We start from the raw sequence: 17,788 nt of genomic DNA on the forward strand, positions 1-17,788 counted from the left end.
ATCAAAAAATTGAATTAGTTAATTAATAGGGGTATAAAAGGAACATTAGTAAATTAATTACTTTTATTTTTAGAAACAAGACAATATTTTGGGACATCCCAAAATGGAATAGAGGACAAACAAAGTGGGACGGAGGGAGAATACAATTAGATTAATGATGTAGTTCTTCTAAAAAAACAAAGATTAATGACAAAGTCTATTCTCGATTGGTTGGTTGATAAGAAGAAATCACTCAAGTTTTGCTCCCCATTAAAAAAAAAAAAAAATCCACAAAATAGAAAATAGAAAATATTGAAAAATTTTATACTAAACATATTTCCAAACTTGGTTACATGCAATTATTTCTTAAGATAGCTTATTTTCAGAGAATTGATATTTTTGTTTTCATTTAAAAAAAAAAAAAAGAAAACCACCAAAAGTATTCATATGTGTGACTATTTGTTTTTTGTTTTATGAAAATAATCCTCCAATAAAGTTTTCTTTCAAAATAGTTTGAAAAAACTTGCTTTATCTCATCATTTGACATTTTGAATTTGACACTACTACCTTATTATCTCACTTTAAATATATTTATAAATAATTTAGATATTTTTGGTATGTCACCACTTGTCCTTTTAATTATTTCCCAATATTTTAGGAAAAAGATTTCATTTCATACTAGCTTGGTGGAAATTGTTTTGCAAATATATTTTGGCCATCTGATTTTTGTTTTTAGAAAACTGTTTTCTAAATATTATAATTAATTTGCAACTGGAAACTGCCACTTTTGTCTTTTTAATCGTATTTTGTCCTTGAGGAAAGAAACTGCCACTTTAATCAGCGTCCTCAAAAGCTGAGATATATCTAAAACCGCTAAAAGTGCTGTGAAACCCTTTTAAGTTCACAAGTCCGTGTGGCGTGTTGCCGAGAAACAAAAAACGTGAAACCGCTATGATGACCTCTCTTAAATTGACCAACGGATACACGTGAAAACACGCCGCGTTTCTCTCGATAAATCATGTAACCCCTTTTTCTCTCTCTCTCTTTCTCTCTCAGTTTTTTCCATAGCAATCTGAAGAAATAGAAATTACAAACATCATCATCAAACACCACAGCTCCATAAAGATTCTCATACGGTAATGTTCTACAAAACCAGATCTACATACTGTTAGTTTGTCTGAATATGTAAAAATCTATGTTTTTTTGCACTTTCCCTTTTGTTGAAGCTTGTTGATTGAATTCAAATGGGCTCTACTTTAAAAAGCTTTAAATAAATTCAAATGGGTCTTTTTTATTTTTTATGCAAGTACCTGATTACTAAGTTTTTAGGTGAATTAGATATTGCCTTATAAGTGCTTTAAGCTTCTAAAATAGCAGTGTTGATTACAGGGACGCTTTAGAGGATGCAATTCATTATGTTCAAGCATTAACTGGTCTAAGAAACCAGACAACTATTTTAAGAGTTTATTACATTGGATTTCAGCTAAGGTGTTCAAGAAATCATAACATGTTGTATTCTGATAATTACTTTAAAGCTTATACACTGTCATTGAACAGTGTGAGGTAACTAAAGACTTGGATTTTGTGGGATCATCAAAAAATAAAACTTTATTTTTTTATAAATAAGTTGGGTTGGTGCATCATGGGTATGCAGATCTTTCTTTCATTTCTACTATATATATATATATATATATATATATTCTTTTGCTGGGTTCTTTTGTTGCTACTATAAGTGTCACATATAAGCAGCACAGAATAATGTCAGGGATGGCATTTGTCAGTACTTGGCACATCTTAATTGGTAATTTATGTCTTTTTTATCCTTTTTTGAATTAGTGTTTTATCAACATCAGCATGTGGTTGACATCTTGTTAAACATATCATACTGATTTTCAGCTACTGTTGCTGCTAATTCATGATGTTACAGTAAGCAATGCAGAAATACATACTACTTCCTGCGCTTTCTTATGTAATTTGTGCCTAATATTTGCATCTTTTTTCCCCTGTAAATCCTAATGCAGATACCATTTTAGTCATAGGTCATGTTATGATTTGAAACTTTTATATTTGCATTAGTCTTTCTGTGGTTGATTTTATATTACACGTAGATCTTAATTCAGTCCTTTTCATGTTTGGAATTATTGTTGCTGGTCTTTGACCTTAAATTTCATCTCAAGATTCGCCATGTCTTCCTTTTTTGATATATTTTTAAAACTTGTAATTGTTCGTCTCCTAGATTATTACATTTCTTTTTTCCTTTATTTTAGCTTCCTTTTACCCTTTCATTTCTTTCTTGTTTGGTTTTTCCTTTGATCTTATATAAATGTAACCATTATGCCATGATTTGTGAACTTTATGTAGTCATATTTAACAAGGAAAGGTTTTATTTATTTATTTTCTTTTCTTTTCTAATGATGCTTCATTTATTTGTCTGTCATACATATTTGAGATTTTTTTTGTTAGTAAATTTATTATAGTTATCTTACTCCATCAGTATTGTTCCTTAACAACTAGTGGATTTTTTTGCTGGGAGTATTGGAGTTCTCTGCTGGTAATGGCCGTTACCTTGCGAGGTTTGAGAATTCAGGCAACAATACTTGTATGTGGATACATTTGGCATTTTATTGTTTTAAAGATTAAAAGAAGGAAGAGCGTATGCGTCACTTCTATCATGAAGCACTAAAAATCATGTTTGTTGTGTGTGTGTGTGTGTGTGTGTGTGTGTGTATTAAATAATGAGAAATGTAAATAGTTCATGGAAGCTTGAGTTGTATACCGTATTTAATCCAATTAGCAAATAAATGACTAATTAACTTCAGTTATTTTGGTTTTTATGTCACACGTTGATACAGAGTATAATGATCTCATGAACTCTGCAAAACCTTTCATGCTTTTTTATTTTTTATTTTGTAGTCTTTTCTTATAACCACAAGATATGTAAGTACCTGATTGCTAAGAAGCTGGATAATTGCTAGATATATCAGAACTGATACACAGAGAATGATTCAAATAGGTGTCACACTACTGAAGGATCAGCCAGATTACTAAGTTTTTAGGTGAATTAAGCTTCTAAAATAACATTATTGATTAGAGGGATAGTTTGGAGGATGTAATTCATTATGTTGAATCATCAACTGTTCTAAGAAACTAGACAACTATTTTAAGAGTTATTACATTGGATTCAGCTAAGGTGTTCAAGAAATCATAATATTTGGTGGTTTAGTATTTTCAAAAATTTCCTATTCTCATTTTGGATGAATAGTTCTTGATTTATATTATAAAAATCCAGATGATAATTGTAATTTTCCGTCACTAAATTAGTGACTTGTAGGTAGATGGCCAGACAGGGTGTTACACTAATGTGTTATTGGAATGGGAGGATTACAAGTGGACCACATGGAATTTCTTATGAAGGTGCTACACCAAAACCGATTAGAGTCAACTATGGGATTACATATAATGAGTTGCTGGATACAGTTTATGGGGTTAGCGGCTTTGACAAACACCAGGTTAAACTGAAGATCACTTGCAGGTATCCAGCATGTAGGGAATACATTCCTGTGCCAATAGATGATGACGAGTCTATTGATATCATGTTTGATGTGGCACGACAACCTGGAACGAACTGCATGGAGTTGTATTTGGAAAGAGTACCAATGCCCATTGAAAATCAAGTAAATGTCACTGTGCCGGCCCACGCCAATAAGCAAGTAAGTTTCAAGAATATTCTTTTGTTTTAAGTTCATACACTATGCTTGGCTCTCCCTTGGTGGTCTGTTGTCTTGCTTGTCATCTGAATTTGTCTATAGAGTTTATATTTTCTGTTTTGTAGACACCAGTAGAAAAAGTCACTCGTGATGCCCAAGTTGACAGCTTTCTGGATCCAGGACCAGTGGACAATACAGTGCTTGTGCTGCAAAACCAACATAGATCTGCAGCCATATGGGAAGGAGAGGTTAGTTTTACTTATTAGTCTGTTTATTGCTTGTGAAGAAAAACTGCATTTTGTGTCACAATATAAAAATCTGTAACTGATGTACTTCCCTGCAGGATCCTGGTGTCCTGACATGTAGACAGAGGTTGGCTACAATGATGCGGGAATGGCAATTGGATTCACGTATTCGTCGGTTTGTCATCCAGTCTGGCTTTTATGGGGCATACAGGATTGGATTTATACAGATTGATTGGCCCCTAATCACTGCATTGGTTGAGAGATGGCGACAGGAAACTCACACTTTCCATTTTACTGTGGGTGAGAGTACTGTCACTCTGCAGGATGTAGCATTGCTTCTAGGTCTTCAAATAAATGGTCATGTGGTGACTGGTAATGGTGATCTCCAATGGGATGATCTCTGCGAGGAGCTCTTAGGGGTCAGACCAGATCGTAGTGTTCTTCATGGTTCAGCACTTAAGCTTAGTTGGTTACGATCTCGTTTCCATAAGCCTCCACCAGATGCTGATGATCTAACGTTGCAGCGTTATGCTAGGGCATATATCTTAGGTTTGATAGGTGGTTTTCTCTTCACAGATAAATCTGGAGCAGATGTCCAGTTGATATTCTTGCCTCTGTTGAGGGATTTTTCATATATTGAACAATTGAGTTGGGGCAGTGCTGTACTGGCATACTTATATCGTGAACTTTGTCGAGCTAGTAAAGCAGGGGCTAATGAGATTGCTGGCCCTCTTATATTACTGCAGGTATTCATACTAGTATATATTCCTTTGTATGCTTCCTTTTATAGTTGTGTGTTTGTAATTTTATATGCTCTTACCTCTACAAATTACTTCACTACAGTTATGGGCATGGGAGCGATTACATATTGGTCGTCCTGAGAGACTTGGTGGCCGAGTGCGGGATCCAGTTGTACCAGATAGTGAGGATGTAGGGAACATTGCACTAGTTGTAGGGGATGCAGCAACACATGAAGAGCAAGTGCCTACAGATCCATTAGGATGCAGGTATGTGTTAAGCTATTGAATTAATGTATATGTTACTATACCTTTGATTGGGCTTAAATTTATTCCTCTTGCCTTAGGTGGAGGGCTCCTGTAATTCGTAGAGACAATCCTCTTAGAGCATTAATATTTTACAGGGACCAACTTGATCAACAGACAGATGATCAGGTTAGTTTTATTAAGTTTTTAATTTATGATATAATACACACTTTATCATGCGATGGGTGCAAGTTTATGTGTGCCTGCTTGTGTCTGAAACATTGATTTAGCTTGTTTTCAATCTTAGATGATATGGCAGCCATACACTACTGAGCGACTTGCTTTACTACCAGAGGTATGTGTAAAAGACCAGCATGTGTGGCAAACAATTGCTCCACTAATCTGCTTTGATGTTGTCGAGTGGCATCGTCCTGATCGAGTTCTGCGACAATTTGGTCTCCATCAAGGAATTCCTAAACCTTGTGATACAGAGGTGAAACTCCATTCAATCGACAGACGAGGAAGACATCACTATGATTGGCGATCATATCATGGACGATATATACAGTTGTGGGAGGCTTGTGAAGAGAGTATTGCAGTGGGTGAGTCAGAGGAGCACCCAATGCATTATCATGATCCATACATGGAGTGGTATCGTAAAATCACACGTCGTTTGATTACTCCTCTCACTCAAAGACCACATATGCGATTTCAGCCTTCAAGTGGGACAACACATCTGCTAGTAAGAATTTGTCAAAACTATTATGTGATTAGTTTTTATTTTGATGTGCACTGAAAATACCTGAGTCAAAATTGTTAAGGTATCTGTATTTGGAATGACAGGTCCAGAGCTTGACTGCAATCCATAACCAATGCACTACAATACTTGGTGCTTTCACTAGTGACTGTGCAATGCGAGCAATGAAAGATATCCAAACCATGTGCATCCGTGTCTTACAGATGATTGGAGAGACCCGGCACCTTGAAACAAGACCAGCATCTTGTCTTCCATATACAAATAATATGGAGGGCTCATTACGCCTCACCCATGAGGAGGTGTCACCTCTACCAGCAACAACACAAACCACAACTAAGGCTCCATCAACAAGAGGACGAAGCAGAGGCAAAAGTAAAGGTAGAGGACGAGGCAGACCACACACAAACACAGCTGCAGTTGCAGCAGCTTTGTCAGAGTCATTTTTACCACCAGTAGCAGCAGCACCAGAAGCTGTTTCATCACATGATGATGATTCAGAAGGACCATCATACCTGAATCAAAAGGAGGCAGCACCACCAGAAAAGTCAATTTATGTGTTGGAGGGCGAGAAAGTGGTAGAGAAAGCAGCAACAGTACTATCAGAAGCAATACACCTGCTAGAGTGTGAGAAAGAGGTAGAAACAGCATCACCGCCACCATCAGAACCAACATACCTTCTAGAGGGTGAGAAAGAGGTAGAAACAGTAGCACCACCATCCTCAGAGCCAATGCACCTATTAGAGTATGAGAAATGGGTGGATACAGCCACAACTCAACCACAAGATGGCCCTATGGAGAAGTTGGCAGAACTTACTGAGGAGTCTAGAGATTTGAACAGACCACAAAAGAAGTCCAAGCACGTCTAATTTTATGTTTATGGAGGGAGGGGTATTGGTACATTTTGGAATATATTATTAGTGTAGCATAATTACTGAGTAGTAATGTACATATAACTCCTTTAGTCATGTTTATTTTAAATTCCATCCACGTTTAACTCCTTTCGTCATGTCCATTTAAATTCCATGTCCATCTTCCTTGTATACTCCATGACTTCTTGCTCATCTTTGTCTTCATTGGAGTGTCAATTTTTAGCTTTTGTGAGAAAAGGAAATTATGTGATATATATATATATATTGACTCATATTTTTAGGTTGTGAAAACGGAAGTATCACAACGGGTTTTGTTTGTGAAGCAATGAGTATGCATCAGAAGCACTTCTGCAACATATGCAGAAGACAATAGTTAGGGAACCTGTGGCCCTCCAGGATCTCCTCAAAAGAAAATGGAATTCAGTTTTGGTGACTTTTATAGTGAAGCCTTACTGATGAAATATATAACTTTTGAAGAAGGGAGGTTTAGGGCGGCAGGACACTTATTTTCGCTTGGTTTAGTTAGGAACTTTGCAAACAATCCATATCTTGCAGCATCATTTTCTATGTTCCAGGCTTGGTTAAAAGAGTGAATGCAGGGGTGGGGTTGGCCTAGTGATTCCTAAAATCTGTATAGACCCATGATGTCCTAATTCAAAACAGCAACATCTTGGGGTCACCCCTTACCTAGAGTTTATGAGTAAAAAAGTTTTATCAGAAATTGAAAAGTTTTGACAACTTTTTCAGTTTCCAATAAAACTTGTCCAAAAATGAATTTATTAGAGCATACATTAACCGGACCATTTCCAAAATTTTGCACACGTTAGTAAAATCCATTTAATAAAGCAACCTCAAAAAAAATCACCTAAGAATCTTACCATAGTAGATTCATCAATCAAGAAGTAGCTTTACTGAGAACTAAATAGTCACATCATAGAGTCTATGGACTCTAAGCTTAGAGTTTTGATTTCAAACGTCAGAGAAAATCACCTAAGAATCTTACCATAGTAGATTCATCAATCAAGAAGTAGCTTTACTGAGAACTAAATAGTCACATCATAGAGTCTATGGACTCTAAGCTTAGAGTTTTGATTTCAAACGTCAGAGAAGAATACACTTGAGTTTGGGATATTTTGTGGGTTATAATCGTGTGTAATAAGGTTTATTAAGTTTAAAGTTATTGGATAACGTGGCGCATTATTATTGGTGGCATAAAAGAACCAGATCCGGACCTAATGTTTACTCTTTTTGGTTTTATGACAACTGTGTACTCAAGGGAATAGTCAAATACTCAAAGAGATTTAGACACCTTTGTTAACACCCCCCGCTCCCAAAAAACTTGGTTAAAACTCAAAGGAGTGTATATTAAGTTCAAAGTTTACCTCCCAAAAAATAACTTTGGTTAAAACTTGAAAGAGTGTATATTAAGTTCAAAGTTTACCTTTGTCTACGTTCAATCGCTATTTCACCTTTTCTTGGATGAGACAAATAGAAAACTAGTGGCCTAAAGTCAAAAGAACACTTCGGTTTTAAAACTTCACAAGAGCAATATCATTCTCTTAAATTTATCAGTAGGACGATAAATGTGAAAGCGGTTTAGTTTGTTTGATTAGTAGTCCTGTTTGATAAATAATCTAGTCAAGAGCTAATGTAATACCCGCATTACCTAGCCTTAATTTTATTAATTTCTAGAGTTAGAACGATGGATTATTTAACTTGTTTCAAAAGTTATATTATTTTATCTTATGATCATTACAAAGAAAATAAATAAAACAAATAGTTTAATACTTGAGATAATTGAGTGAAAGTTATGGTCTAGTTATGAGGCCTTTTCTCATGAGGTTGTGTTTTACTGTCATATGACATGAGGATGAACAAAACCATGCAGCTTGTTGGGCAAGTAGACAATATCATGACATGAGAATATGGGTCGTTACAATTAAATCCAATATCTATTAAGAATCTATCAACCTAAGCTCAAATATATGAAAGTTTAACTAATAATCTTGTTTAAAATCTCCAACCAACATCTTATCTAAATGATTCATTCATGTAATTACCCAGTGTGTGTGAGACTTTGTCTATGCACACCAAGATAAAAGTCAAATGCATTAAAAAAAAGTAATATAATTATAATCAAAACTTGAATGATTAACCTCAAGTTTAAAAGTATACAATATCTTTATTGTTAATCCAATTTCCAACCTAAAAAAAATCAATTTATTAAGAGAACTGGGGTGCAAATAATTAAATCATCATTCTTCCAATTATTGAATTATTAAAAAAAAAAAAGCACTTTTTTCACTAAAAAAAAAAAAATCAATATTGTAATTTTTCATATTATAGATTTAAATAAAATTAAAGAGAAAGTCTATGCATGCCTCTTTATGCCAAAATGGCCAAATACAATCTTTGGTTGAAATATTTAGCAATCTACCATTATTTGCAAAATATTTAGCAATATACCACGGTGGCAAAAGTTGATAAGGCATTTTATAAATTCAAAGTCCACATAAAACTCGAGTTTTAAAAGTTCGAATTCCCTGTAATATGAAACTCGAGCCCTTGAAGCTCGAGTTCCTTTTAAAATTTGAACAAGTGGGAAATAAGCTCAAATTCGTATGCCTCTATACCTCTCCTTTTCTTTTCCCATTTCATTGTCTTTACTCGAGCCTCAGTTGAAATCAATCAAACCACACCATCCCTCAGGAGCAAGTGCGGTCATTAGAGTAGACAAGTCAAAGACTCATTTAAAGAACCTATCTCACAAGCTTTACTTCATGTCAGAGATGTGGCCTTATGCGCGGAAGTGAAGAAGAAAAGTTGAAGGAAAAGAAGAAAAGAAATAGACTTAAAGAAAAGGAAACTATTCAGACACTTTGGTAAGTTGCCATGTTAAAAATCAAGCATTGTCTCTCTCTAGAAATTTCTAGTGTTTTTCTCTTAATCTCTCTCTCCAGAATTCTCTACAGCTGCGCTACATAATTTAATCTCAGCCACAAATTTACAAGATGTCTAAAAGGTAGGTAAAAGACATTATTTTACTACCAATAAAAGATGGAGTTGGAAGCTTCAAGTCGGTTTCTTAACTGACACACATCAAGTATATATAGATAGGATGATGCCCATGCTGTGTGACTTGTGAAGTGAAGTGTAGTGTGTTAAAAGCACCAAGTCTAACACTTTGTTTGGAAACAAGGGAAGAGGAGAGAAAAGAAGGGATTAGGATGGAAATGATCAATGTAAATTGAGTGATTGATTTTCTTAGGAGCCCACATTTTTGTGTCCTCCCAAAAAGGTTGGATAAGGAGGGATAGCTGAAATGATCGTGGATTGATTTTAAAATAAAGCAAATGAATTTATTGAAATATCCTTAACCTTTTAAGAAATAAATTTCAAAATTCAAACACTACTTTATATAGGAAATTCAAATAAGGGCATAAATGTAAAAATACACATACATCCTTTCCCTTTCCTTTATAAATCAAACAAATTTTGTATGAGAAATTCTTTCCTGTATCCAAACACATCTAAGGAAACTTCCCTTCCCTTTCTTTTTCTTTCCTTTCCCCCTCTCTTTTCCTTTCTCTTCCTTTCCCCTAATTACAACCAAACAAACTGTAAAAGTTATAGTGTGTAGCTGTCTAGAAGTAAGGTGTCAGGTGTGTGCAAGTGTATTTGGTGAGTGAGTGTAATAAATAAAAAGCTAGCGGGTGAATTGTAAGAAGCTATGCCATGTGTGCATCAGTGTAATAGTGGTGCTTGTAAAGTGTTGTAATTCAAAGTGTCCAATTTCAATAAAAGTTCTTTGTTCAGTAAATATTGTGCCAATAAACTTAGCAAATATAAAAACAAGTGAAAATGCACTAAGTGCTCCAAAATTAAAGAATTAAATTGCAACAATAATTAATGAATTGGATTCTGGATTAAAATTTATAGTTTTGAATAATTGTGTTTTAAAATTTTAAACTTTAGAGTTGAGAAAAAATATTTTTATTGTTTAAACTTAAATGTAAAAATATGGTTATGTTTAAACATAAACATATGGTTATATTTGTCACCAACTTTTCTGAAAATCACGAGAATCAAGAAGGCCGATCCCGAATTGATACATGTTGTTACTCCTCCACTCACATATCTATATCTTGTTGTGCAGTACTCTATGCTCAAAATCCAGGGAACTGTCCCATATTTTTTTGGACAACCCGTATCGTAATACACATGACCTCCTTTCTAATAGAAGTGACTTGCATTTTTAGAATTGGATATGCAGAAGCCCAAAGTACGATACTGACAAACAATAATAAAGAAGGGGTTAACAAATAAATATATTTAGCATAGAAGAACAAAATAATAAAGTAGACAAAAATGAAACTTACATAATGTATTTTAAAAAGGCATAATCCATAACCCTTGTTCATGTAAGTTGAGCAAGAGATTGGACCAATTGCCGATATGTACTGGGCAAATGAAATACTAGTACGTTCTTGTAGACATGGCAAAATGGGCAGGTCGGGTCAAATGGGTCGCGGGTCGGGTTTACCCATATTTTTCAAACAAGTTTTTTTTTTTTTTTTTTCAATTACAAAAACAAATCAATGACAATTTTTTTAGAGAGAATGAATAAAATCAATTAAGCAAATAAATTGCACTTAATGCCACTTGTTAATATCCTTCCAATTTTGATAGTTTTGAGCATGACAAAAATTATTTATAGTCATAAATTCATGATGGAAAAAGTCTTCAATGTTAATAATTCACTGTCAAAATACATATAATTACAAGTTTACATCTTCAAAAAGAGATAGATCTTAAAACAAACAAAACAAGTAAGCCAGCAAAGTGCACATATTCCTGTTGCATTTAAAATAATAGTAAAGTTAGATTACTTAGAAAGATAAACTAAACAAAAAAAAATTAAAATAAATATAACATATTAAGTAAAGAAGAATAAATAAATATTTTATAAGAATTACACCTCAATCTCAATCTACTCAATGTTGGTAGCAGATTCAGCACTGCAAATATTCATACTTGCAAATTGTAGCCCAAGTTGGCCAATTTCGTCAGCATCTTCATCTACAATACAATATTTTAATATAACTTAATGTACCATGAAAGCAAATCAATAAAGAATTAATATTGTATAATTATGACTATAAAAAAATTTAAATTACCTTCAAATCCATATAGCTAACTTTTAGTACACAACGTAGCTTCCACATTCTCAGGTAAAAGACATGATCGATACGGAGTAAGAATTTTTTTTTCCTAGTGCTAAAACTTGATTTAGAAGCAACAGTGATTATTGGACTGCTCATGAGATCCCGTGCCATTAAAGAGAGCTCTGGAAACCAATTGTAATGCTCTTTCCACCAAGAGAGAACTTCCATCTTTGAATTTTTCTTTTTGTTGAGTCTAGGCTCTTCTAAATACAAGTCCAACTGAGATTTTTTTGTTTTGGCACCACGACCACTTTCATAATGATCTTCATTAAAAAAAATTACAGTGAAAAATAATACCACACAACATTACAATCTTTATTATTAAAAAAACATAGCACAACATATACCAAACAAAATGCAATTCACTTACATCATCTTCCTTATCTTCATCATCATCAAGATCATCCACAGCACTGCTAGTATGACTAGAACTCCCAACACAAGATGAAACATTTGTAGTGGCCATAGGCTTAAGGCATTCATATTCTGAAAAAAACTTATACAATGTAGTCTCAATGCTCTCCACCTTCATTTCAGCAATGTGCTCAATTGGCTCTATTTTCTTGAAAATAAAGTCCACATAATCCAACTTATACCTTGGATCAAGAACAATGGCACAAGCTAGCACCACACTATAACAATCCCAATATTTGTCAAATTTAACTTTCATCTATTCTACCATATTACTAATAAATGAATCTTGGCTCTCCATTTCTTCAAGTAAGAGCAATTCAATTTGAGATGCTCCTTGAAAATATAGATTTGCTATAGGGTAATCAATTCCAGAAAATAGAGTTGTAATATGATTGAAAGGTTTCAAAAACCGAGTTATCCTTTCAACTCTATTCCATTCATCCCTTGATGGACAATGCTTGAAATTATCATCTTCCTCTACTAAACGATTCAACACAGAACAATATCTCATAACACTGTCAATCATGTCATATGTTGCATTCCATCTTGTACACACATCTAAACGTAAACCCTTTGTTCTCTTCATACCAACTATCTTGGCACATTCATCAAATCTGCACATTCTACTCTATAATCCTTTAAAATATTTCATAGTTTCTCGGATCTTAATCACCGAGTCATCTATTACTTTTAATCTTTCTTGAACAATAAGATTCAATATATGAGCACCACAACGCACATGGAAAAAGATACCATCACATAACAATAAACCCCCCTCATTAAGCTTTTTCTTTATGAAATCTTGGCAATATCATTATTAGATGCATTATCTAAAGTAATGGAAAATATTTTCTTCTCAATACCCCATTCTTCCAAGAAACTTAAAATTTTCTCCGATAAAAGAGTTCTCGTGTGTGGAGGTGGCATATGACAAAAATTCAAGATGATGTTTTTCAATTCCCAATTCTCATCCACATAATATGTCGTAAGAAAAATATATCCCTCACTTGTAACAGAGATCCATAAATCCAAAGTCAAACATATTCTACCAGGAATTGATTTCAACTTATTTTTAACATCATTCTTCTCTTTCTTGTAAAGTTTTAGAACATCAACTTTTGAAGTATTCCTAGAAATATGTTTAACATTTGAATTTAGATAGCTAAAAACTTTTCTAATGCCCTCATACTCAACAAAGCTAAATGGTAAATTATGTTTAATAATAGCCTCCACTAACATTTCACAAAACTCTTCTTGAGTTATCTTGTTTTGTAACACCCTACCCTCTTCTTCACCATCTTATTTTACTTCATTTCGTTTTAAGCATTTGAGAAGATGGCAATGCAAGTTTGATGTTCCATGATGACTATCCACCAAAAAAAATTTCCCACACCATTGACAAGTAGCCTTACTTAACCCTTCTTCATCAATAGGTAATTTCACAAATTCAATCCAAACCATAGAAGTGTGACGTTTTTCCTTGTTATTTTTCCCTGAAACTCTTTTTGGTTTCTTAAACTTTGATTTTGAATTAACTCTTAAAGATGGTGAAGGATTAGTAGAAGTATCCATAATTACAGCATCATTATCACTTTCCAAATTTACAACCGAAGAAGCCACTGTACTCTAATTATCAAAGAAAAATATATAGTTAAAATTAAAATTCTGGTCTATTTAAACCATCTAAAGAAACTGTGAACATAAGACATTCATCCAAATGACAATGAGTTAATGACATTTTCATTTTTTCCAACAATCAAACACAAACAATTAAATATAAAGTTAGTAGAGGCAGAGCAGTATACTATATTATTATTGCTAAATCATAAATTCATAATATTAAAAAATCAATCCAAAAACTAAAAACATTTAGGGATTTAAGAGAATGATGAAAATGATTTAACTTACCTTCACCATAGTTGATGATTTGTGATTGTGCTCCTCTTAAATGGGTCAGCAAGTGGCGAGAGAGGCTGTGTGGCCTGTGGGTGGCGAGAGACAGAGAACTGAGAGAAGTGAGAAAGTAGAGGCTGCTGAGCAGTAGAGAAGGGCAAAAGCACAAGCTTTGACTACTTTCTGTGAAACTAAAAAAGTGTGAAGAAGGGCAGAGGCCGGAGGCGCAAGAGAAAGAGTAGAGGAACTGGGAAAGGAAGCTTTGTGGTTTGGTTTAACTCAACTTTCAGGTTTACCGTTTGTGAATTGTTCATTTGTTTGTGCCTTTGGCTTTGGACAATGGACTACAGTTCAACTGAATGAGATTTTTTTTTTTTTTTTTTAATGGTTGTCTTGACTCTTGACAGCCTTGGCCCTTGTGTAACGTGTTGTCAGTCTCATGGCAATTGGCAAGCACTGAAGCTAGGCTAGCTAGCTCTTATTGGTTTTGATGAATAAAATAGTCATTCTCTGTAATATATTGATTATTAGTTTTGGTACTTTGTGCTTTATGCACCTAGTATCAGGACGTAATTTAAATATTTTTTTAGCGAATTTTTTTTTAACTGGTTGGGTCATAGGTTATCCGGGTCGGTCGGGTTGACCCGCAAAAAAATCAGGTCAGGTCATGAATCATCCCGTTTTTACTTCGAGTAAAAAAAATCAGGTTCGAGTCAGAAAATTCTGACCCGTATTGCCATGTCTACGTACTTGTATGGATTTTGGATCTATTTTGGGCTTAGATTTTTGGGCACAAAAAGGAACCCATAAAGTACCATTGCACTCATAATGGAGACAAATGAAAATAGCAACAACTTTTTCTTCCCAAGTCTTAGTATCGCAAGAACACCAAATATTGTGCCAATAAACTTAGTAAATATAAAAACAAATGAAAATACACTAAGTACTCCAAAATTAAAGAATTAAATTGCAGCAGTAATTAATGAATTAGATTCTGGATTAGAATTTTACAGTTTTGAATAAATTTTTTTTATATTATATAAAACAAATTTTAAGCGTTAGAGTTGAGGAAAAATATTTTGGAGTTAGATGATTCGGTAGTGGTTAAACATAAACATAAACATATGGTTATGTTTAGTTCAACATGCCATTAAAGACAAGGATCTCAGTTTTAGAGATATGGATCTCAATTCTATGGTACTCAAGTTTTATAAATTCAAGTAACACATTACAAGGAACTCGAGTTTGACAAACTCCAGTTTCAGGTGACATTTTTTAGTTAAAATTATCTAAGTTAGCAAGTGCCACCGTAACAATATTTTGGCCAAATATTGTATTTGGCCGTTTTGGCCTGCACATTTGTAAATTGTAAGAGCACTAGCATTAGTGAAGCTAAATAGCTATATTGCTATTTTAGGTTCACCAAAATACAAAAAGTGCACTACAATAGTGAAGGTATATCTAAATATTTTACCTTTAGAGATACAGTACGTAGCTACTTTTGGTTGCATACGAGCATTCACAGTAAGAAAATTATAAAATAAAGCTTTAGCAGCTTAAAAAACAACTTTATCTATTTTAACAACTTACTTTACAAAACACTCAACATCAAAGACTCTATTTTAACATTCATCTCATTAAAATAATATAAACATCTTATTAAAATAAAATAAAACTTCCGCCACAAAAATTCACAGCAACTAGCCACCACAACCCTTTCACCACCACCACCACTATCACTGTGACGGCCACAACCCACTGCAAAACCAAAAACCCAAAACAAAATCACTACCACAACGACAACGACAACGACAACCACCGTTATCAACAACCCACCACAAAAAAAAAAAAACCACCAAATCAAACTATTAAAACCAGCACCACCGATACAAACACCAAAATTTGATAAAAACACCAATACGAACACCAAATAAGACCACTAAAACCCACCAAAATCCACCATTAAAACCAGCACCATCGATACAAACACCAAACACAAACACCAAATCAAACCATTAAAACCCACCAAAATCCACCATTAAAACCGGCACCACCGATACAAACACAACCAAAACCCACTAGCACTGAGACCCACCTGATTAACCCACTAGCACTGAGACCCACCAAATCAGGCTCACATCACTGCAAAATCAAACCCACAATCGGGCCCAATCGAGCCATCGGAGCACGGCCAATCCAAACCCACAAATCCGAGCATGGGCGATGGTGGCATCTACTTGGCTGCGTGAGGGAGAGGCAGTGAGATAAGAGGCAGAAACAGAGAGAGGTTGGGCGTGTGGGAGCTGCGTTGTTTCTGCCATTCTGCATGAAAGAGAACGAGATGAGATAGGGTAGAAAGTTTGGGTCTTCATTCACGCGTGTGTGAGAGGTTGGGCGTGTGGGTTAATAAAATATTATTTGTTGTAAATAACTCCCACCAAAATCCACCATTAATACCAGCACCACCGATCATTGTAAGCTTAACGCTATGACTTTTTTACTAACTGCGCACCGACCTTGGGATCGGTCTTTCACTCCTTAAGGCTTAAGGCGAAGAGTTTGTATTAAAAAATAAATCATTTGCACTCCTTAAGGCTTAAGGGCGAAGAGTTTCTATTTTTTTTAACAAAATTTCATTTTCACTCCTTAAGGCTCAAGAAGGTCGAAGAGTTTGTATTAAAAAACAATTAAATAAATAAACATTTTCATGCCTTAAGGCTTAAGGGCGAAGAGCTTGTATATATATGTATCAGAACTAACCAAGTTCCGAGCCCAAACCTTTCTCTCTTTCTATAACCTGTGTATTTTCTCATGAATCCTGTCTCTATGAAAGCGCCTTCTGATCAACCCTTGCCAAGAAGAGTTAAGCATAATCCAGTGCTGAATGAATATCACTACGGCTAGTCCCAACGCACGTTCTGTTAATAGTAATACCCTACCCCAGGTGAGCTGGGTCGGAGGTTCTGGTTGTTTATTGGTTTGGTAAGCTTTCTGTGTGCTTTAAGCATATTTACCGATAGCCAATTGTATGCTTACACAATTGGAATTCATGGTACTTATGCTCACATCATCTACTATTTTGTTGGGGTGACCCTCTCCGCAGCCATACAAGTTTTGCTCATACGCCCTGGCAGGTGCACTGCTTTTCTTGAAAATTATAAAGTGTGTTTCATTCTCAAATCGTGTGGGGGCTATTTAGTTATGTTTACAATCTGTTTTCTCAGTTCTGGAACAGGGCTTCAATATTTAGGCCTTTCTTCTGATGGAACAGTACCAAACCCAGCAGTGGCTGTGGATGTGGCTGTGGCCTCATATAGATCACAAGCCTTTTCTGAAATTGCAGGGTTACTAGCCTCTGCACTTCTTACAGTCAATGCCCTCTCTATAATCATTTTGCTTAGGCCTGCCAAATACAACACAATCTTTGAAGTTGCCGCAACATTGACTTTGGAATCAGCCATGGCGTTGCTGTACAAGTACCCCTATGTTACAGTTGCTGCAGCACTAAATATGCGCACAACCTTGTGACACGTAGCAAACAAATCATGCAATAGGCCAATAAACAACCCCTCTAGACTTCTCTCTTGGATAGTTTCTTGACCAAGCCCATCAAGCCTTGGCCTAACTTCAAAAGAAGAAGGATAAGCAGATTAGAGAGAACCGTGAGAGTGAGAGTGTGAAGCTAACTGTTGGATAGGATTTCAAGAGCTGATGAC

The 17,788-nt window shown here is 34.8% G+C and overlaps 2 protein-coding genes and 1 long non-coding RNA gene across 6 annotated transcripts in view; 2 read left to right on the plus strand and 1 right to left on the minus strand.

Moving 5' to 3' along the window:
• The window catches only part of LOC126716080 (dynamin-2A), a 105,321-nt gene that overhangs the window by 70,525 nt on the left and 17,008 nt on the right, over positions 1-17,788 (plus strand). The window lies entirely within an intron of this gene.
• On the plus strand, positions 805-6,669 carry LOC126716081 (serine/threonine-protein phosphatase 7 long form homolog). 4 transcript variants are annotated; one of them, XM_050417053.1, is made up of 9 exons: positions 805-1,115; positions 2,474-2,578; positions 3,301-3,689; positions 3,812-3,934; positions 4,030-4,677; positions 4,775-4,938; positions 5,016-5,103; positions 5,222-5,656; positions 5,758-6,669. In XM_050417053.1, the coding sequence occupies exons 3-9, from the start codon at positions 3,315-3,317 to the stop codon at positions 6,535-6,537; spliced, it is 2,613 nt and encodes an 870-aa protein (XP_050273010.1). In that variant the 5' UTR covers positions 805-1,115; positions 2,474-2,578; positions 3,301-3,314; the 3' UTR covers positions 6,538-6,669. The 4 variants fall into 4 exon arrangements, with proteins under 4 accessions (XP_050273010.1, XP_050273009.1, XP_050273008.1 ...); XM_050417052.1 differs by lacking the exon at positions 2,474-2,578; XM_050417051.1 differs by lacking the exon at positions 2,474-2,578 and having other exon boundaries at positions 3,311-3,689.
• On the minus strand, positions 15,675-17,221 carry LOC126716086 (uncharacterized). The gene is made up of 2 exons (XR_007652004.1): positions 16,851-17,221; positions 15,675-16,394 (listed from the first exon to the last, which is right to left on the minus strand). It is a non-coding gene; the product is annotated as an uncharacterized LOC126716086 (long non-coding RNA).

Source organism: Quercus robur, chromosome 2 (assembly GCF_932294415.1).
Source record: "Quercus robur chromosome 2, dhQueRobu3.1, whole genome shotgun sequence".
Classification (NCBI taxonomy): domain Eukaryota; kingdom Viridiplantae; phylum Streptophyta; class Magnoliopsida; order Fagales; family Fagaceae; genus Quercus; species Quercus robur.